Source organism: Stomoxys calcitrans, chromosome 2 (assembly GCF_963082655.1).
Source record: "Stomoxys calcitrans chromosome 2, idStoCalc2.1, whole genome shotgun sequence".
Taxonomy (NCBI): domain Eukaryota; kingdom Metazoa; phylum Arthropoda; class Insecta; order Diptera; family Muscidae; genus Stomoxys; species Stomoxys calcitrans.
The window spans coordinates 15,656,359-15,679,666 of record NC_081553.1 but is presented as its reverse complement, the minus strand read 5'-3'; the positions used below and the strand labels follow the sequence as shown (position 1 = coordinate 15,679,666).

The 23,308-nt window shown below is 34.8% G+C and overlaps 1 protein-coding gene across 7 annotated transcripts in view; it reads right to left on the bottom strand.

The window, feature by feature from the left end:
* LOC106082214 (filamin-A) overlaps nucleotides 1-23,308 on the bottom strand; it is a 159,977-nt gene that overhangs the window by 111,743 nt on the left and 24,926 nt on the right. For all 7 annotated transcript variants that reach the window (XM_059362782.1, XM_059362776.1, XM_059362778.1 and 4 more), the window contains exon 2: nucleotides 11,508-11,820. In XM_059362782.1, the coding sequence (XP_059218765.1) occupies nucleotides 11,508-11,820 (313 nt within the window). The remainder of the gene's footprint in view (nucleotides 1-11,507; nucleotides 11,821-23,308) is intronic.

The window sequence follows — 23,308 nt, the reverse complement described above, 5'->3', positions numbered from 1 at the left end:
TTTTGTAGTGTCACAATCAAATGATAAAGACATGGGATTTTTCAACAGACAAGAACTTTAAACCATTTTAGTATGTCAAAACTTAAAAAAACCAATACAATTGTATACCCATCTCTAATGAATTTAGTCGAATAACTCGGTAAAAAACTAATTTTTAAATTAAAAAAAGTAGATCTTGGAAAAAAAAGAATTTGGGTTAAGTAACTAAGGGGGCGCCCCAACCGAAAACCCTTGGAACGGGCAATATTGGTCTCAAATGAAAGGTATTTGCGTGTAGAATACAATATGGACACACAAAACTCCGGTTAGGTATATGAGGTCAACCCCAACAAGAAATAACCCTCGTAAAAACGAAAACAATTGACCGATGACACTATGATTACTAAAAGTAGAATATATATTTGTATTATACACCCAAATATTAAGTTTTTAGGCAATATTAAAGGTGTTAGTTAGTAACAAACTGCATGTGTCATTTAAAGGTTTGACCAAGTATTCATGCGCGGTCATAACACCCTAAACTTCCATACCGACATGTAGGTCGAATAGAACAATATGGGCTTAAAAGATAGTACGAATGATAGGTAAAAATTTGTTAGTTCGGACTATATGTCCGATTAGTACAATATCAATTGTAAGTAAAGTAGAATAATACAGAAGACAAACAAATGTCGAAGAGAGAATGAAAAAAAAATTAAAGATGTAAACCTGTAAGTTCTCCGATGTGTACCGATTGGCTGATTTAGGTCTTAAGCTCATTAAAGCCTCATTTATTAGCCGATTTCACTGATATTTGAAACAGTGAGTCGCACTGGGGCCCTTTTTAGGGTCTTAAACCTACAAAAGCTGCATTAAATACCCGAATTCACTCAAATTCTTGCCAACTACGGTTAGGTTCGAACGATATTTAAATTTAGCTGCCATATAGACCTTTCTTCCGATCCAGGATCTTAATTCCTGATTCCTTGCACGATTTCATTGAAGTCTGAAACTGTGACTTGTCCAAATCATTCCATATTAGGATATAGCCATGTATATAGTACAGGGTAGCTGACACGAATTTTCAAGAAGTTCACACTGACATGTGAACCTAAAAATGACAGCTACATGACTTATGTAGACAAAACTAAATATATATTTGTTTTGTTTAAAGTCCTTCTAGAGCTTAATTTCTTGCATATTCATAATTGACTTGTTCATACCTTTAATTTTATACCCATATTGTCTAGGTTTAAGAGGGTTCCAAATTCTCAATACTCCGTAGGTACTTCCCAAAAGTTTGGACCTTTGTTTGCATATTCGTAATCTACTAATCAATACCTTTCATTTGATACCCATATTCCCTAGGTTGAATTACTTCCCCCAAGGGGGTTTTTGGCCCCTAGGGAGTTCCACGAGGCGAGTCCCAAAAACGGACTTCATATTCGGGTTCCTGGGGTTAAAATTTTCAAAAAAACAATAAGATTTCTTTGGCTGAACTGTAAAATACACTTTATTTAGCTCCCCTATAAATTGATATCCCGATTTCACTTCTTAAGCTTCTAATGGCTCAATTTTTATCTCATTTTGCTAAAATGTTTTAAGATGATTTTCAGCGGCTATAACAAGTATGGTGATTCGAATCTGTTCATAACTTGATATAGCTCCCATATAAATCGATCTTCCGATTTTAGTTCTTGATTTGGAAATTTTGCACCATATCTTCTGCTATAACGTCGCACATACCAATTATATCTATCGATTTGACTTCTACACGCAAAAAAGTAGACGAAATTTTCGCCAAGAAAACTTTTTTTTGTCTGGTTGTGTTTTCTTGTACCTGGCAGCCATTTCTGTGTTTACCATCCGCACTTGTCCGAGCTGCTCAATATACTGACTGCTCTTTGTTCAGTAAAAACAAAAAAGGAAAAAATGTGTGTGAGAATGTTTCTATACCAGTGATGAGCACGCAATTACAATTATTTGCAAGCCTATGGGTCTGTTTGGGGTATTTTCTTATGTACGTACAAAGTAATGTAATGTAATGAGTATTTTTGCCAACCACTGGTTTATACGCTAAAATACTCGCCCTTTCTCTCTATTCGGAGAGGCACAAGAGAATAATTAATGGTCCGGTACACGAATAATCGTTTGCGGCTATCTAAGCACTTTACAATTAAAGATATTTTGGTTTTGCAACAAAAGGAAGATCTTTTTATCGTAGGCGAAGCTGCTAAAGGGTTTACAATAAACAAAGTTAGTTAGATTCAAAATGTTTGATATGTTGAAGCGAAACGTTACACGGCTACAATAAAAGAAAAACTTTGTGACAAAAGTATTTGGTTTGTCGTAAAAATGTCCCAAACGTTTTATTTTTTTTGCGCGTAGAAGTAAACAAAAAAAATTGACCCATGACCCTAAGGTAGTCAAACGAAAGGAAATTGGGAATAGATACTTTAGTTTAATAATATTCGGACAACATTTATTGGTAATAAGATCCGTAGTTTTTCCTTACTTCATAATGGAATATCTTTGAACGGTTTAAAACAATTTTTTCCTGTTCATTTGGGTTTTTCATTTCGTGTTAGATTCCCTTTTCTTTCATTGTAGAAGTAGTATATAATATACATATTTTTTCGTATAGCCCCAAACATTTCGTTCTACCCAGCAACCTGTGGTTACTTAATTAGTGATATAAGAAAAAACAAAATATAATTATAATAGACATTCTGGTTTTTTAGTCTGCTGATTTTTTGTCTGCAAATGACGTTGCGTTTCTATCAATCACGTGGAGATTTAAACAACATACTTTGTTGTTCTATTTTTTTGTTATCACCGGATGAAAAAAAGTTAAATTAATCCACCAGAGTTTTCGATATGAAAGTTGTTATTTCTCATAAATAATAGGGATTATTTAGCTACTGTGTCTGCTGTGCGTCTTAAAAAACTGGATGAATTCGTTGAACAATTGGATGATATTAGGAAGATCTAAGAATTTGAAAATAAAAGGAACTCTTCATATTTTCACTTACAACAAAGAATATTTTTTCTCTTAATAAAGGTTCACTTCAAAGCTAGATTCTTCAATTTGTTTCTTTAACAAAAAAGACAATTTTCTTTGTGGTTCTCCTACACAATACTGGCTCATAAACTTGTCCTCAAGTGAAGAAAAATATAAATTAACATTTGCCAGCAAACTAAAGAACACAATGAAAGAGTGTCAACTGCCTATAGTGTGCTCATAAATCTGTCATAGATCATTTATCATCCTTTCCTAAAGAATAAAGACTCCATTCGCCATTCACTATCGCCGCAGCCGCAGGAAAGCCACTTTGAAAGCCTAGTGAAATAGAATTGAGGAATTGTCGTGGTGAGACCATTACAATTAATGGTCATTGACAACTTTTCTGGTTTCTTTTTTCTTTCATTCGGCACATTTTCATAAACAACAATTTCTTTTTCAAACACACCAAACAAAAAGTCAACTACAAATATTGGTGTTATCTTCACCCATCCGCATCCTCATTACATGGCAACGCATTCAATAACCATTTCATGGCAAAACATTTATTGTGTGACCGAAAAAAATACCACCAATAAAACCAATCTACTGCAACAAACCAGTCACAAGAATTGGTTTTGAAAACTTAAAAAGAAACTAGCCCACGTTTGCGGATAAATATATGCGCAATTTTATTTGGGGATTATTTCCTAAACTTCCATTACTTTGAGCAAATGTTTGAAGACATAAAGAAAAACTACAACTCCATCATAACTACAAAACACCAAGAAGTGAAAGAGCGAGAGAGAGAGTTCAAGGTTCAAGTCATAGACCTAGTGGAGTAGGACAAACCACAATTGGAATATTTAAGTGATTCATTTCAGTAAAATTTTAAATGGTGAGTAGAATCGACCACTTCTATATTTTCTATATATTTACATAGCTCAAATTTTGGATATGGCCCTTCTTACTCTTATTCAGCCAGGCTGAATTGAAGATTTTCCAAAGAAACACTTATTCGGCTAGGGTGAATTGAAGATTTTCTAAAGAAACACTTATTCGGCCAGGCTAAAGAAACTCTTATTCAGCCAGGCTGAATTGAAGATTTTCTAAAGAAACTCTTATTCAGCCAGGCTGAATTGAAGATTTTCTAAAGAAACTCTTATTCAGCCAGGCTGAATTGAAGATTTTCTAAAGAAACTCTTATTCAGCCAGGCTGAATTGAAGATTTTCTAAAGAAACTCTTATTCAGCCAGGCTGAATTGAAGATTTTCTAAAGAAACTCTTATTCAGCCAGGCTGAATTGAAGATTTTCTAAAGAAACTCTTATTCAGCCAGGCTGAATTGAAGATTTTCTAAAGAAACTCTTATTCAGCCAGGCTGAATTGAAGATTTTCTAAAGAAACTCTTATTCAGCCAGGCTGAATTGAAGATTTTCTAAAGAAACTCTTATTCAGCCAGGCTGAATTGAAGATTTTCTAAAGAAACTCTTATTCAGCCAGGCTGAATTGAAGATTTTCTAAAGAAACTCTTATTCAGCCAGGCTGAATTGAAGATTTTCTAAAGAAACTCTTATTCAGCCAGGCTGAATTGAAGATTTTCTAAAGAAACTCTTATTCAGCCAGGCTGAATTGAAGATTTTCTAAAGAAACTCTTATTCAGCCAGGCTGAATTGAAGATTTTCTAAAGAAACTCTTATTCAGCCAGGCTGAATTGAAGATTTTCTAAAGAATCTCTTATTCAGCCAGGCTGAATTGAAGATTTTCTAAAGAAACTCTTATTCAGCCAGGCTGAATTGAAGATTTTCTAAAGAAACTCTTATTCAGCCAGGCTGAATTGAAGATTTTCTAAAGAAACTCTTATTCAGCCAGGCTGAATTGAAGATTTTCTAAAGAAACTCTTATTCAGCCAGGCTGAATTGAAGATTTTCTAAAGAAACTCTTATTCAGCCAGGCTGAATTGAAGATTTTCTAAAGAAACTCTTATTCAGCCAGGCTGAATTGAAGATTTTCTAAAGAAACTCTTATTCAGCCAGGCTGAATTGAAGATTTTCTAAAGAAACTCTTATTCAGCCAGGCTGAATTGAAGATTTTCTAAAGAAACTCTTATTCAGCCAGGCTGAATTGAAGATTTTCTAAAGAAACTCTTATTCAGCCAGGCTGAATTGAAGATTTTCTAAAGAAACTCTTATTCAGCCAGGCTGAATTGAAGATTTTCTAAAGAAACTCTTATTCAGCCAGGCTGAATTGAAGATTTTCTAAAGAAACTCTTATTCAGCCAGGCTGAATTGAAGATTTTCTAAAGAAACTCTTATTCATCCAGGCTGAATTGAAGATTCCAAATGTTGAACAAGTTTCTGGCTGGTGTACACCAAATCCCCCGACAATTGATCTTCACTCTGTCTTCTGGTCAGTTAACTTTCATTTAAAAACCGTTTTCCTTATTAACATTTTCTCTAAAATCGAAACAAATTTTTTAAAGACATTTGGCTTAAGTAATTTGTTTGAATAAAAACCTATTGCAGACATTTAATCATTTTATAGTTGATTCAGACAGATAATCAGTGTCTGATTATTGATTGGTTTGGTAAGTTGCTTACTAACAATTAATTATCAATGGATGAGGGGACAAAGAAGTCAAAACAGAAGCAGAAGTAAAACTAGAAGCAACAGCAACAATCAAGTAATCGCACTCGTTATAAATTAATTTGATGTACAAAGCCGGCAAGTGGCAAATAAGCTGAAAATGGGTTACAGAGCCAGCTTGAATGGTGATGGTAACTGTTACCAATGATGGTTGTTGCTATTGCCAAGTTGAAGATGGAAAACTGGCAGTGAAAACATTTGCTGATTTTTTTTTTCTGCTGTCTCAAAAGAGGAAAGCTGCTATCCTTAAAGAAGAAAAGCCAAAACGTTAAACAAAGATCAATCTTCTTTCTTCTTGTGGACGCAACTCAAATGGGGTTGTCTAAGAAAGTAATGAATCTTCTGATCAATGATAGCAAAAGATGGTTTCTATTGGAACGTGGTTGATCATGTTGTTAGCGTTTTTTCATTGTTTTGTTATAGAACTCTACGCTTTAGCTTTCCAAGTTTAGCTTAAGGCCGCAATTAACGCCAGTCCAACAAGTCAAGGTAATATTTTATAACATCGTTGTGTGGTAATGCGAGAAGTAGCAGTGTAATGACCCTACAGGTAATCTGAGCCATTTTACACCGGACCCCAGGTAAATGAAGACGCTTACCTCTGATTGTCACTTTGTGGCATAATAACAGCACTGTCTAGTCGATAGTCATGTTTTGTGTGGTTATGGATATCTCGTTGGTCGTAAAAGTTGCAGCTTTTTTTTTGTTTGTTTGCAAAATTTCATCTTGGCATTTATGTTTAGCGGTGTTATTTGCTGTCAATCAACCTAAGAACAGTGTGATGGAATAATCTCAGCTGTGAGAATTTAATGTACATTTCAGATAAACTGAAGAAAATTTGGGCTTTCCAATTTGAAGATGGCATTCTGAGGGGGAGAGGATCTACTAGAAACAAATTAAGAATGGTAATTATCTCTTGTAGAGGCCATCTCGGCGCAAATTTAAGCATTTGCATATGCTATGTTAAGGGATGGGTTCAAATCCTGGCGATGTCAGAATAAGCTCCCTGGTAGCTTAGTTTTTAGCGACCCCGAATTTCCAAAAAGAGGCCTGGTCTGTTGCCACTGTGATATCACAATGGACTAAAATTGTCTGAAACAATCTGTTTGAAGAAAGACGGTCAATCTATCTTACCAATCGCCTAACTGCATCTGGCGACACTTGTGAGGTATTTAACCATTTAAAAAATTTCTAAGAAGTAATGTCTATGCGGCACCCTAAATCAAACTCGACTACATCGTTAAAATTACCATGGGATAGCACTTATTGATATGAGAATCCTTTCTTCCATGATACTTTAATCTTCATATCCAAATTTGTTATAAGAAATATAACATAAATTTACTTGCCCAACTTCACTTCAACACCACTGTGCCAATACAAAATACAACCCACATTGTGTCAACTGGTAAGGGTAATAGAATCTATGGTTCCGCAAGTATCCCCTTCGCAGAAATAGTTTTTGTTTCTCCTTCAATATATTTTTTGTTGCTACAAAACATGTTACGTTTTACAGTTTTATGATGCTAGCCAAGAACGAAGAACATGTTATTGGTAAGCACTATAACTTGAAGCTAACACTAAACTGGCTGACTGACTCTTCTTCTAGACTCAAGCCATAGAATATGAGTTGGAGCAGATAAGAGAAATTGTCGTTCTGGCAGGCTGTTAGCCAAGCAAACATGCAAGTCGCAACCACATTCCATATATTGGAAAAAATGCTTAAAAGACGCATGTTTGCCACAAGTTTTGCCGTGTAACTTCTTTTGGTTTGATGTTGTACTATCTTGGTTGATGATTTTTCTTTCGTTTAAGCCAAGATCAACAGCAGCGGGCATTGAATGTCAGTTGTCAGTCAGTGACATGCCACAATGTTTTTGCCATGGTCAAGATTGGCCAAAGAGACAAAAAATAGAGTTTAATTTTTTTCTTTTAAACTCTTCAAAGTGACTTGATGCCACGGACAGGTTTTCTAATTTAGACTTGAGAGTTAACCATAGAAGCTAAAGCAGTTATCTTGTAGTCATCAGTCATTCGCTTAAAGTTCTTATCTTTTGTAGTAGACTTCTAACCATCTCATTTGCACATTCGTCTTTCTTCTCTTTTTTTTTAAAGCGTTTGAAATGGACCTGGCACAATCGCTTCCCAATAACTAATTATCATGTTAAAGTTAAGCAATTCATGTTATAAGTTATTTTGAATTTTAAGAGAGGCATTATGAATATTTTTTGTTCGAAGGACAGATAGTTTTCAACACAGATTTTTTTAATGTAAGGTCCAATTATGCTATGCATACCAAGCTGAAAAACAAGTTAACAACCATAATTGTAGTTATCGAAAATGGTATATATAGTAGGTGTGTTTAGGCGTGTTTAAGTAACCATCCAAACATTTTTCAGTGAATTGGTTAGCGCAAGTCAAACGAATTATTTGGATTTCCAGAGGAAATATGATTGTATAGCTGTCGATATCGATTTATCTATATAAGAAATACCAAACAAAAAGGTTATTTGTTGAACTTTTTAATTAAAAATTGTATCGATTTTTTTCACAAATGTTGTTGATAATTATTGTACCAATATTTTTTTCTAAGGCAATAGAAGAACTAAGAGACGTAAATAGGTGCTTCCGGGTGGCACCAGAAAGTACATTAACGGACGCCTAGCTTTGTGAAGTGAATTCATCGGAAGAAGGCGGGGGAAGATGAGGAATCACAATGGGCCCTAATCTGGCCAGCGTGGATGTTTAGACGACCAAGGTCTTGGCATCATCCTACGCCAACCTAACCTATACCGATACATTATTTATTATCATATTTTATCGATATACTATTTATTATTATTTTATATCTATATATTTCATTTGATAATTTTTTTCTCATATCGATTCAAAGTTTTATAAATTTTTCTTTAAAATTTTATCAATTATTTTTAATATCAATGGTTTTTGATTAACAATTTTATCGGTATCGAATTTTTTATTATAACTATCGATAATTTTATACCAAAAATTATATCGACAATTTTTTATCAAATATTATATCGATAATTTTATATTTACTATTATATCGATGATTTTCATCAAAAATGTTATCGATTATGTTTTATTAAAAATTGTAACGATAATTTGAATCTTATCATTGAGTTTAAAATTGCACTCATTGATATGTGAGAAGTTTACCCCTGTTCCTTAGTGGAATGTTCATGGTCAAAATTTGTATTTGTAACGTTTTACTAAAAATTATATCGAAAACATTTTATTTTAACTTATGTCGATAACTTTTTATCAAAAATTATATAGATAATTGTTATTATATCGATAATTTTGTTTTTGGAGTATTTTTTTTAATCAAAAATTATATCGGTATTTTTTCGCCAAAAACTCTAACGATGTTTTTTTATTACCAATAATATCGGTAATTTCGTTTTAAGTTTTTGACTTAATTTAACCTCTAGAACCCAATGAGGATACAATTCTCTCCTATTTGGCTTGTATGTGATATTTATTGTGATTTACAATACTCTAGCCTGTTAAAACATACATGTTAAGCGGTTCTTGACTATTGAAGTCTTCTGACTTGAAAAGGGTTATATTTTCATAACCGTTTGTATATAGCTACCTTTCGATCTTTCTTTTTGACATGTTCTAGAACGTGGAAGAATTTAATTTTTTTAGAACTAGAATTGAATGCAATTTTGTACATGATCTTCTGTTCAAACTTTCAACAATCATGGTTGGATGGTCTATTTTAGAACTTGTCATGCACTCTCTGGGGTGAAGGATGTATAACTCGTTTACACATATTTTTAGATTCTTTGTGTTCGTAAGTCCACACAACCTCTCCCAACTACAAGATTCATCGGTTTGAAACTGATCATGGAATATTTGCTAAAAAAATTTAACATCATTTCAGCAATAAAATTCAATTAGCTAATGGCTATAAAAAAACGATACAAATAAAATTAAAACATGCAGCACAAATTAAAATTCTAAGTCAAGCAATTCAACTCCTTAGAGGATTTAATATGACCAAATTTAGAGACTAGTCCATAAGCTTAATTTGCCTTTTTAACTAAGAATCGCCCCAATACGATGAGGTAACAGTTGTTTTGCAATGGTTTGACCAAAATCAAAACGGAAGGACGGACACAACAACTGGCTTAATTGTTTTTACTAAAAATGCAAGATGATAGCAATGTAGTTGTTGTCATAGTCAAAGTCATCAACACCTATGAATGGAATGGAAGTATGAGTAATTTTTTTATTGTATTGCCATTTTTTGTTTTGCATTGCAATACAACGTGTTCAACAGTACTAGCAAAAAAATAACAGAACAAAAGAAAATCACATGTAACTGAATTACAAAATTTTCAATATTCAGTAGATATAGAGCCTAACAAATGAATGGCTGGACAATGTATGAATTGAACATTCATACATGTCTTATTGCAGAAAAGAATGTATGTACTAACACTGTATCACCTTCATACCGTATACTGAACGAATGCATTGCTTATAATAAACAAAATAAGCAAATAAAAAATACAATAAATAAAAAAAATTTTGCGATTCAACACCGACATTCCGAATGAAAGTAAAAACTCTAGCCAAGCTAAAACAAAAAAATATATTTTCAAACTCTGAAAAACAAACCCAATGAATGATGTCATTTTGTGGCTTCGAAACCGAAAGGGAGATTCAGAGCCCGAGGCAAACAAAAAAACACAAATATGTTTCACATATTTAAACAAATCCGAAGCCATGGTGGTCGATCCAAGCAACCAACCGAAGAAACAAACTTGGATGAATGTCGCTTTGCCTGCCTGTCCACCATATGATGGTATCCAGCCGTTACTATTCTAAGCTTAGCCTTGAACACACCGCCTCACAAGCTCTACACCACTGACCTAACGTTGAGAATTTTTAAATTTGGTGAGGAAGTCAATGAAGATGTTGAAATAAATAGCAGAAGGATAAGCAGATTAACTATATCAAAGTACCGTTGATCTTGGTCTGTGTATTCGAATATTCCAAACAGGATAGAAATTAAAAGGATGATAATCTTTTTGGATGAAGGTCAATGATGTTTTCGAGTTGCTCCTCAATAAAATTAAAATTTGCCAAAATGCAGTAAAGAAGAAAACATTTTTCGAGACGTTTTTATTGGGAACAATTTTTTCATAGGTTGGGCTGTTTTCCAATAATTTTTGTTAAACTATAAAAATTCTGTGCTCTTTTAATGGCCACTACTGTTTGCTTGGTCGACAATTTCAAGATAAGAGACCACAAAACTCTGTATTCAGATGACAACAAAACAAAATTTCCCAAGAATTTCAGAATTTGAATAAACGGAACGCATGTGCCATGCATTATGCAATACCCCAAGGAATTTATCAAAAAGCAATAATTTTTATGAAAACAAAAAAAAGGCCAATGATGGTGGCCAATGAAATAGAAATTAAAATTTGAAGGAAAAAATATTCTTGTTAAAAAATATTAATCATAAATGAAATAACATATTGAACACATGGGGCATGTCATTTAGAGCCACAAAGATCATGGTGATGATGATACTGCCTCCCCACCACTGAGCTACAGTTGATGGGGCAACGACAATAAAATCTGATGTTGATTATTAATGAGACTTGGAATTTAAAAAAATAATATGAAATCATTCGTTAAGAAACCGATAACGATGCAACTCTGTATGTCATTACAAGACTTAAGAAATTAAAAATCTTGTAGCACATCGCTGCAATTATCACTTGATGATTTTATTGCCTTATGGAATATATTATTTATAATCTCTACAGCAACAATGAACGTGAGAAGTGATGAAATGCAGAAAATATTTGAAATTATTAAAGACTTCTTCTACTTACCAATATTAACAATTTTAATACCCTCATCTTCTAGAAATTTCAATGCCACTGAAACATTTTCCAATTTTTGTGAACGGAATGTTGGTCTTTTATTGTATTTGGGCATGCGTTTTTGTGACAGCACTTCGATTAGGGCAATCAGACGCAAACCATCGGAAAGATCACTTTCCAAATTGGCTATGGAGCGATCAATGGTCTTTAGATGTTCATTGGCCCAACGGGTGAATGTGTTCTGTTGGATTTTCTTCCATTGGGCATCCTCAGCCAAATCACGTTCAGCTTCCATATCTTCGTCGAAGTTTTCGTCGTAGTCCTAAAAATTTAAAAGTAAAAATTAGTAAGAAAAAAAAAATAGTAACGGTTGAAATTAGGCATCCATTAATAGGTTAAGGTATATTAACTGAAAAATCCATCCGAATTAATATCTGCACTCTCTTTTCATTCACTTATAATGAGAAATAAGTTATTCTTATATGCAAAAGCTGAAACATTTTTGTTTGTTCAATATGGAATCAAAAACGGTACATATAATCTAAAAATGTTGATAGACATAGACTATATAATTCTTGTACCCTCCACCATAGGATGGGGGTACACTTATTTCGTCATTTTGTTTCTTACACCTCGAAATATTCGTAGATATTTTCATAAAATTTTAAGTAAATCTAGCCCTGTCCATTCGTCCGTCTGTCGCAAGCACGCCTATTTCAAAGAAGTAAAACTAGCCACTGTCATTTTTAGAAATATTGTAGGTCAGTTGGGATGTGTAAATAGCCAAATCGGTCCACGTTTAGATATAACTCCCATATAAACCAATCTCCCGGTAATACTCCTCGAGCCTCTAGAGTGGGCAATTTTTATCTGATTTAGCTGACATTTTGCACAATGTCTTCTCACTGCAGAAGCGGCTGCCCGATCAAACTGCCACGACAATAATTATCGATTCGTTGCCGTTCGCAAGAATTGGGCCTCTTTACTCAAAAACGTAAAAAAATTTAGGGAAGGATTTAGGTGTGAAACCTTTCAAAATATAGCTGGTGCAAGAAATTAAGCCAAACGACCTACCGCAATACAGAATTTTGTGTTCAGCGAAGAAGGTTATTTTTGGCTCAATGGGTACTTAAATAAGCACTATTGTCGATTTTGGAGTGAAGATCAGCCAGAAACATTGCAAGAGCTACCAATGCATCCAGAAAAAGTCACAATTTTGTGCGGTTTAAGGGCTGGTGGCATCGTTGGACCGTACTTCTTCCAAGTTGATGGGAATCGTAACGTAACTGTGGTGGTGAGCGCTATCGTGAGATGATATCCTACTTTTTTTTGTCCAAAATGCAAGAGCTTGACTTGCATGACATGGCGGTGCCACATACCACACAGTACGCGTAACAGTGGACTTATCGAGTGACGAGTTCGGTGAATATTTTATTCCACGTTCGGTACCGGTCAATGGGCCGCCTAGATCGTGCGATTTAACGCCTTTAGACTATTTTTTGTGGGTGGTTGTTAAAGCTCATGTCTATACAGACAAGCCCGCTTCAATTGACACATCGGAAGATAAAAGCATTTATTCGTGAGATACCGGCCGAAATATTGGAAAACGTATGCCATAATTGGACTAAGCGTACTAGATGTACTTTTTGAGGCACAGTTAAGGTCAACATTTGCATGCAATAATCTTCAAACATTAAATTTTATAGCTCTTTACAAACGGATCTTTTGATTTAAGTTCTGGATCCTTATCAAATTTTCGGGAATGCAATTTTACATTCCATTTCCATAGGAATATATTTTCTATTTCCTAAAGTGTCTTTTTATGAATTACCCGATTTTGGCTTATAAAGAATACCCATTATAAAATAACCAATTTATAAAGTAACCCTCCCACATTTATGCTGAATCCCTTCAATCGGCAATCTTTGTTTTAATTAAAACAATGTTACTGTAAATATTGTTCGTACAAATATGTTCAACTTTTAAATTCTTTTAAGATCATTTTCCTTTGCTGAAAGTTTTTTTTCCTTAATTTTTTTAATAAAATGTCAAATTTGTTAAGGGCAGATTTTCTTTGGTGGTAAATGCAAATTTTGCCCATGGACATTCCACTAAGGAACAGGGGCAAACTTCTCACATATCAATGAGTGCAGTCCGATTCAACTTTTAAGCTCAATGATAAGGGGCCTTCTTTTTATAGCCGAGTCCGAACGGCGTGCCGCAGTGCGACACCTCTTTGGAGAGAAGTTCTACATGGCATAGTACCTCACAAATGTCGCCAGCATTAGGAGGGGAAACCCACCGCTGAAAATGTTTCTGATGGTCTCGCCAGGATTCGAACCCAGGCGTTCAGCGTCATAGGCGGACATGCTAACCTATGCGCTACGGTGGCCTCTGGTGGTATATTTCTAAATATTAAGAATATTAATTAATAATACAATGCAAACAATTTCATAGATTTGTTTTTTTTACTTTTTAGTGAAAATTTTTCTTTGGTGAATGATTTTTTACTTTATATTAGGAAATTTGATTCTTAAGCCTGAGTATAACATATCCTTAACTTCAGTAAGACATTTATCATACAGTTAAATATTGTTTACGGTTAGGAAAGTGTGTTTGAAGTATGTAACACGTTGGTGTTGCCTTCTCTCACTCTCAAGAGATGAGAAATAACTATTGTAAATGTCAGTACAATAGTTTTTAGTAACATAGAAAGCCAGTTGACTATAATTTTATGTTGCAGAAAATAAATCCGAGTCTTCGATTGCTCTCTAAATTTGCACAGAAGACATGTTACATTTTAGCATAGCATATTTTTTTAAAAAGTTCAATTCGATCTATTCAGGAATTTTTTTAAAAATCTCTACTGTTCAAATTTGGAACAGTTATTATCATTTTTGCCACATGTTTAGAAGGATCTCCCTATTGAACTTCTTGAATTCATCTGTTTCCATACAGAATATTAGGTATTTTCTGAAAAATCAAATCTTTTCCTATCCTATGTATTTGATGATTGTATATAAGCTGTGATTTTATTTTCATAAATGTTCTACAATTGAATACGAGTACGTCTGATCTTCCTCCCTCAAAGTTTTCAAAGTACACGAAAGAGGTTTAACAGTAATCTCTGGCTGGTGACGTTGCTTTTTCTTGTTGTTAATCTTGTCTATAGAAATCTCTCTTTAATTTTTAACCTCAATTTAATGCGAATTAATTTTAATTGATTAATATTAAATAAGAAGAAATTGCTTTCAGAATTTCTAAAGTGTCTGGGCCATGAACAACAGCAGCAACAACAGCAAAAAGCTATACAATCCGCTATGCTCACACCCCAGTGTGTGATGAATAGAAAGGCCCAGCCAGCATTCATTCATCCAGACACTTCAGTCATACTCAATTGAAGTGACACAGAAATTGAAAGACCACAGCGATGATGACGTTATTTGATCTCTGCAAAGAAAACAAACCGAAGGCGGACGAGGAATCTGGCACTTGGATCACTCGCAACGCCCTTTTTTATCTTTGTGCTGCAGCAAACAGTCATGAACAGATGGGAGGAAAGCCAACAACAAACAAAAAATTACCCGAACATATAATAAAATAATAAAATTAACGATTAACACGACAGACTAACAAGTGGACAGACAAGGCAAAGCTAAGGCGTAACGAAACTAAACGAGACCTACATACAAAACAAGCAAAAGCTCCAAGCTTCCAAATAATCACAACTGAGATCAGTTGACAAAGTCAAACGGCGTCTCGAACTATTAGCCAACCAATCTCCCCTTGCATCAATTCAATTGACTTTTAAGTGCTTGTGGTATGACACCAGAACCCAATAGTGGAAGGGTTAGTGACAAAACACGAAACCACTGACACAGATCAAAGATTTTTATCTCCTGGTCTAAATTCGTCTTGTTGCTTTTCTTTCTAAATTTTCTTTTTTAACTGCTATTCTTGTTTTACTTGAATTTTTCCCTCGGCTCCTGCTGAGCTAATTGTTGCAGATGCATCCACGCCACAGGCAATATCAAGATCAAGGCGTCACTTCGTCATGCTTCATGTACAAGCTCAGTGAATGAGCCTACGTTGCAGAAGCTCTCTGTTGGAGCAGCAGCAACACTTTTTTTCTGCTGTCTTCATCATGACATGATGTTGTTGTAGAAGATGCGCGGGTTAAGAGGGCGCTTAGTATTTGTTTTATCTTTTTGAGTGGCATAATTTGCCATTGAAGCAGCAGGCAAGTGCACCCTAACTACATTAACAAGTCAATGGGAATTGAAAATGTGAAAGGTGTTCCTGCTTTAAATCTTTGTGCTGCAGTCTGGCTTTTATTACATCTGGCATATGCAGCCTCATTCATTATGGTGTACCCAAAGGGTACATGGCCATGGCTTTTGGTATGTTGGCTTGAGCATACACACACTCCATTCAATTTGCACCCAATGGGAGTTTAAATTGCAACGGTTTGTGTTTATTAGCCAAGAAATTAGCAAATTTAGATTTGTTGAGTGCAGATAGGGAAGTATGCCTTGAGAATATTTCAAAAGTTGGAATATTCAGTTGAAATGTGTCACAGACCAGTAGTTTTACCACATACCACTACTGTGGTATAGGATATTATAAGTTAAAGAATTTGTTTTACAGACTCCCCCGTATCTCAAAGGTTAACATGTCCGCCTATGACGCTGAACGCCTGGGTTCGAATCTTGGGGAGAACGTAAAAATATTTTTCAGCAGTGGTTATCCCATCCTAATGCTGGTAAAATTTGTGACTATGCCATGTCTCAAAATTTCTCCCCAAAAAGGTTTCGCACTGCGGTACACCGTTAGAACTCGGCTATAAAAAAGAGATCCCTTATCATTGAAATTGAATCGGACAGCACTCATTGATATGTGAAAGTTTGCCCTTTTCTGGGAAGGTTCATGGCAAATTGCATTTGAGATTGTAACACCTAGAAGGAAGAGCAACGGACCCATTGATACGAAGTATACAGATCGACTCAGAACCAATTTCTGCCCCGATATAGCTGTCTCTCTGTCCGTCTATCCATAATGATCTGTGATCAATGTACATGTCGCAATTTTTTCCCATCGTCTTCAAATTTGACACAGTCTTTAAATTTGGCTTAAAGACGAAACCTATAATATGTGGAAAAAAAATCGGTTCAGATGTTTGATATAAATCCCATATATACATATGTACGTCGGATTTAGACTAATTTTGCAATAAATGTTCTCACGAAATGTGGTGCGAAGGTTTCTTTTAGGATTCTTCAGATATTTGGTGAATTTCATAGAAATCAGTTCAAATTTAGATATAGCTCACATATATGTTCATTCTCCGATTTTCCCGTTTCGAGCCTTTGCAAGCGAATTTATCAACAAGTTTTGCACAGCGACTTCCGCTAAGACTTTCACAATATGTACAAATTTTGATCCAAATTCTCTATTTCACATTTAAAATAAAAGTAAAAACGTGCTAAGTTTACACATAATAAATCTAGTTGAGGTGCACATGGAGCTTCAACTGCAAATTCAGGCAAAAATTTAAGCTTCTAGGGGCCGGAAAAGACTAATCGGGTGATCGTTTTATATGCGAGCTATATCATGTTATAGACTGATTTATATCGTGCTTAGCACGGTTGTTGAAAGTCATACCAAAACACTTTCAGCCTAATCGGGCAACAATTGCGGATTCTAGGGTCTCAAGATGTCAAATCGGGAGGAAGGTTTATATGGAAGCTATATCAGGTTATACACCAATTTGTACCGTATTTGGTTTGATTGTTGAAAGTTGTAACAGAACACTGCGTGCAAAATTTCAGCCAAATCGGACAACTACGGCTTTCATGGCCTTAAGATTTCAAATCGGGAGCTATATCAGCTTATAGACCGGTTTGTATCGTGTTTCGTATGATTTTTGGAATTTGAAATAAAACACTTCGAGCAAAATTTCATTCAAATCGGATAATAACTACCTGTTTCTAAGGGTACTTCTATTTCTTACAAGTTTTCGTTAACTTTTGTCTTCAAGGCATAATCATTTCCTGTACATTTAAAAAGAGGAGGTATTAAAAAAGGTTTTAAATGCAAAATCGGCGCATTTTTATATTAAATCTCCCCGCTATCTTTAGGCAATATGGCTAATTTTTTGCTTAATTCTAAATTCTAAATGCATCTCAGAAAAATTGGAAACAATTCTAACCTAGCAAAAACTTTTATCTCTGTGCAACTTTCTTTTCGACTATTCCACTATACGACGTCACAACGGATTTTGTAATCATTGAAAGTCGACTTCGACTTTTTTACCCTAAAAGTTAACCAATCGATTAGTCGAAAGTCGACTTTGCGATTCCTAATTTCCAGGTGCTACAATCGGAATGACTATATTAATTTACCCCTCAACCTATGGTGGTAGGTATAAAAATACTAATTTCGTCATTCTGTCTGTAACTTCTCGAAATATTCGTCCCCATAAAGTATATACTTGATCACATGACATTTTAAGTCGATCTAGCCATGTCCGTCCGCCTGTCCGTCCGTCTGTCTGTCGAAAGCACTCTAACTTTCGAAGGAGTAAAGCTAGCCGCTTGAAATTTTGCACAAATAAAGGGTGATTTTTTTGAGGTTAGGATTTTCATGCATTAGTATTTGACAGATCACGTGGGATTTCAGACATGGTGTCAAAGAGAAAGATGCTCAGTATGCTTTGACATTTCATCATGAATAGACTTACTAACGAGCAACGCTTGCAAATCATTGAATTTTATTACCAAAATCAGTGTTCGGTTCGAAATGTGTTCAAATTTTGACAAATTTTGTTCAGCGATGAGGCTCATTTCTGGTTGAATGGCTACGTAAATAAGAAAAATTGCCGCATTTGGAGTGAAGAGCAACCAGAAGCCGTTCAAGAACTGCCCATGCATCCCGAAAAATGCACTGTTTGGTGTGGTTTGTACGCTGGTGGAATCATTGGACCGTATTTTTTCAAAGATGCTGTTGGACGCAACGTTACGGTGAATGAACACATTTCGAACCGAACACTGATTTTGGTAATAAAATTCAATGATTTGCAAGCGTTGCTCGTTAGTAAGTCTATTCATGATGAAATGTCAAAGCATACTGAGCATCTTTCTCTTTGACACCATGTCTGAAATCCCACGTGATCTGTCAAATACTAATGCATGAAAATCCTAACCTCAAAAAAATCACCCTTTACTTCTTATTAGTGTAGGTCGTTTGGGATAGTAAATGGGCCATATCGGTCCACGTTTTGATATAGCTGCCATATAAACCGATCTGGGATCTTGACTTCTTGAGTCGCTAAAGGCACAATTCTTATCCGATTTGACATGAAATTTTGCATGAGGTGTTTTATTATGACTTCCAACAACTATGCGGAGTATGCTTGAAATCGGTCCATAATCTGATATAGCTGTCATACAAACCTATCTGGGGTCTTGACTTCTTCAGCGTCTAGAGTCCGCAATTCCCATCCGATTTGCCTAAAATTTTGCACGCCGTATAAGTTTAAGACTTTCAACAACTGTGCCAAATAAGGTTCAAATCGGTTCATATCTTGATAAAGCTGACATATAAACCGATTTGGGATATTGACTTCTTGATCCTCTAGAGGGCGCAATTCTTACCCGATTGGAGTGAAATTTTGCACCACGAGTTTCGCTATGGCTTCCAATAGCTGAGTTAGATTCAAATCGGTCAATAACCTGATATAGCTGCCATATAAACCGATCTTGAATCTAGACTCTTGAGCCACTAGAGGGTCCAATTCTTATCCGATTTGGCTGAAATTTAGCATGACGTGTTTTGTTATGATTTCTAACAAATGTGCCAAATCGATCCATAACCTGATATAGCTGCTATTTAAACCGATCTGGGATCTTGACTTCTTAAGCCTCAAGAGGGCATAATTATTATCCAATGACGCCCTCTGTCTTAGCGGTTGGAACCCTCAATACAACTTCCAACAGATGAATAAAATCATGTGCAGTACGGAAGAAGTGTAATTTGTTACAGATATAATGCCTGTCATTAAACAAAAATACATGCATTGGGAAAAGTACAGTTAATAAGCAGGATTGTCAATTAACGTGGTAATTGTATCATAGTTTTCGCTATTAATACGATTCAAATACAACATACCAACGCATGGCCCTTGAATCCAGCACACCTAATATGTTTGAAAAGTCTTCTAACTAAAGACGAAACGCGTCCCATAGTGGTTGGTGTGTGTTGCTATCTTTGGCTTTCCTTTTCCATTTGCATCTCCGGTCATTGAGCTCGTCTCGAAAGAGAAACAAACGAAAATTGGAAAATTTAATAATGTCGCCCTAACCGGCAAAAAACTTGAAAAATTATCCAATTTGGCTAAAATTTTGTGCAACATGACCTTCAACATATATGCCAAATATAGTCCAAATCGATCTATAGCCTGATACAGCTCCCATATAAACCGATCTCTCTATTTTATTTATTAAGCCCCTAAAGGGCGCAATTCTTATTCGAATTGGCTGAAATTTTACACAGTGACTTCTTCTATGGTCTGCAAAATTCATTTCAATTATGGTCCGAATCGGACCATAGTTGGATAAAGCTCCTATATTATAGCAACTCTTTTCTTTTATCGTTTGTTTGCCTAAAAAGAGATATCGGGAAAAGAACTCGACAATACGATCTATGGTGGAGGGTATATAAGATTCGTCCCGGCCGAACTTAGCACGTTTTAACTAAACTTAGCATCTTAGCCTAATATAACTAAACATTTGTAAGGCTATTTTGCGTCTTTAACTACGGTTCACTGTTGTCTTGTGTAAGGTCAATTTCATAACTTTCAATGATATAGTGACCTTAATTTTAGCGTTTTACCTTTAATAACAGAACGCAAAGTTAAGGATTTATTAATCTACCATTTAAAATAGAAAATCCTTCATATGAAGGAAACTATTTTCGACCGAAGGGAATGTTACCTTAGAAAGTTGGAAAATGTATCTTCTTTAAATTAAGATGGCTAATCTTTGGCAAGAATCTTTAAAATTACGACAAATTGAAGTTTAATTGAAACGACAATGTAATTGAAACCCTAAATAACATATTTTAAGTATCAAGAAAGAAAGGTATTGTCATGCTGAAAAGAATTCTATATTCGTCACGAAATTTATATCAAAAAACATGTACATTTATTGTAAACAAATTCCTACGTTTTCAAAATAGAAATTTTCATACACCGTGATTATTTTTCTTTCAATTCTAAATGGAAGAAACATTTCATTGTACTTTATTTTATATTGTTTTTTAATTAAATTTATTTTTTTATTTTAATTTATTTTTCTAAAACTTTTTTCAAAATATTTCTACTTACTTTTCGAATATAACACAGAAGTGTTGTATTGTATAATAGTTCACAAAAGGGTGACAACTGGTACTGAAACTTAATTTTTTCACGTTTGACTTTGACCTTGTTTTACATGATATTATTGAGTCATTTTTGCTAAGGCACTACTTAAAGGTATTTACAGAAAACTATTTTGGTAATAGACAAAGCCATACATCCAGAGGAAAGGCAAAATAAATCAAACATTTTTCACTGGTACACTTGGGTCACGTTCGAAACGTTTGGATCATAAATCAAGCAATTCTTTGCCTGCCATCAAATTCGATTTTTAGTCGGGCGTTTAAAATTTGTTAACTACCATAAAAGCCGCTTGTACACTGGTTCCCAAAACATTAGCAAACTTGCTTCCGTTTGAAGTTTTTAGGGCAGTCAAAATCAAGGGAAATGGAGTGGAGTAAAATATAATATAAATTAAAATGCTAGGTCATTGATGAGCAATAAAACAACTCATCATTACAAAAAATAGCTGGGGAAAAAACTTTTGTAAGAATTGAAAAAAAAAACAAGTTAAGTTTTTACGATTTTTAAACATTCTAACGATTAATCGATTATCCGTACTAAATTATTCGATTATTTATGTATCATTTTCAATTGTTCGATTATTTAAAAGGTCGTGAATAATCGATTTACCGAATAAGAATTAATCGAGTATACACCATAGTTTGCATGTATCGCCATTCAATTGGCAACATGGATCATCTAGCTAACTTTTCACACATTTTTCCTCTTATGGCAACTCCTATTAACTTTGCATATATGCAAATGTCACATACTAAGGAGAGGATTACTTCCCACATTGTGTTTTGTTTATACAGTGTGGGGCGCAGGAAGACAGACAAACACATACTCACAGAGAGCAACAAGAGAGAAAAAATTTTTGGCACATCAACGCTAACGAAAAAAAAATTTGCAATAAAAACAAGTACAACATAAAAAAACTTGAACTCGGCCAATCAGTCGGTCTTGTGTTTGTTTGGTAGCTGCGAGATCTGAAAATGAAGGTAGATAAGATATGCGAACAAGGCGGCAAGCGTAAGTCGACATACAAACGTGTGTGTAGTGCGTGTATGATAATTCTTCATTCACTCACTCTTCAGTGTCTGAAAAAGCAAATCGTCTCTGCGCTGGGGCAACATCAAGCAAAGAAAGTCACAATGCAAAGTAGGTAAAGAGCAAGAAGAAATGAACAACGTGAACGAAGAAATGAAAATAAATTCTTAACGCAATTAACAATTCCCAGTAGTCCAAACGTATATCATGACATTGTCCTCAACGACTTCTTTAGACAATTTGAATTTTTTCACCGATATGGAATATTTGCTGACGTATCTTACATATTGTCTGTTACGCTCTCTAAAGGTCGCTTAAAATGTTATGCTGATGTTCCCGACAACTATATGGAATTTGTAGGGGCTATCGGCTATACGTCTTCAACGATTTCACGTAGTCATGCACCCCTCTTTTAAGACGTCTTGACGACGCGGCCTGCTGGGTTGTTGGGGCAACCCAGCACGATACAACCCCAAAGCCAACAAAAAAAAATTAGAATGCGAGGAAACCTACTAATATAAACACAGAAAGGGAGCGAGAGAGAGTGAGTGAGAGAAAGGTAGAACTTGTTGAACACTCTGAAGAAATTTGTAAATATCTACTTTGCCAAACAATCTATGTACGTGTATTTCACCGCATGTATAGTTGGTTGTTTGTTGTTGCCGCCATGATTAGAGTTGTTGCCAGTTCTTCATTTCTCATGGTGGACGTTTGCGAATTTGTTTTTCTTTTTTTAGGGACAAAAAATATAGTTTTGAAGTGGGAAAAAGATCAGTAAAAAGAAAGAAATTCGTAAAGTTCATTAACATGCTCGATGCTTCATTTCGTTGTGTTCTAGCCAGGGTTACCATTGTAAATTTCAATATTACTACCTTCCTCCACCCAATGTAAGGGTTGGTATTCTATACTGCTTTAATTGTTTCGCGAGCGAAATTTGACAGCAATCAAATGTTTTTGTTTTCATACCAAAACACGTTTCTTTATCTGCACTTAATGTTTTCTCTATTTAATATATTGAAACCAACTAAAGAAACAAAAATGATGCCGGCAATGGTTTCAAGGGTTGCCACTAGTATTTTTTTTTGCCACTTTTCCTTACCAAACGGAGAGTACTACTTTTCCGCCGACGTTTTTTATATTGAGTTTGACAGCATTTCGCTCGAAAAGATGAAGGGTTTGTATACTGTTCTGGTTTCGGAATAACCGCTTCAAATTTTTATTGTTTTACGAGCGAAATTTGACAGTAATCATGTTTTTGTTTCCAAACCAAAAGAGATTTTTCTTTGTACTTATTGCTTTATATTTTTTCGCAAATAAATAAAATAACAAAAAGAAAAAACAAACG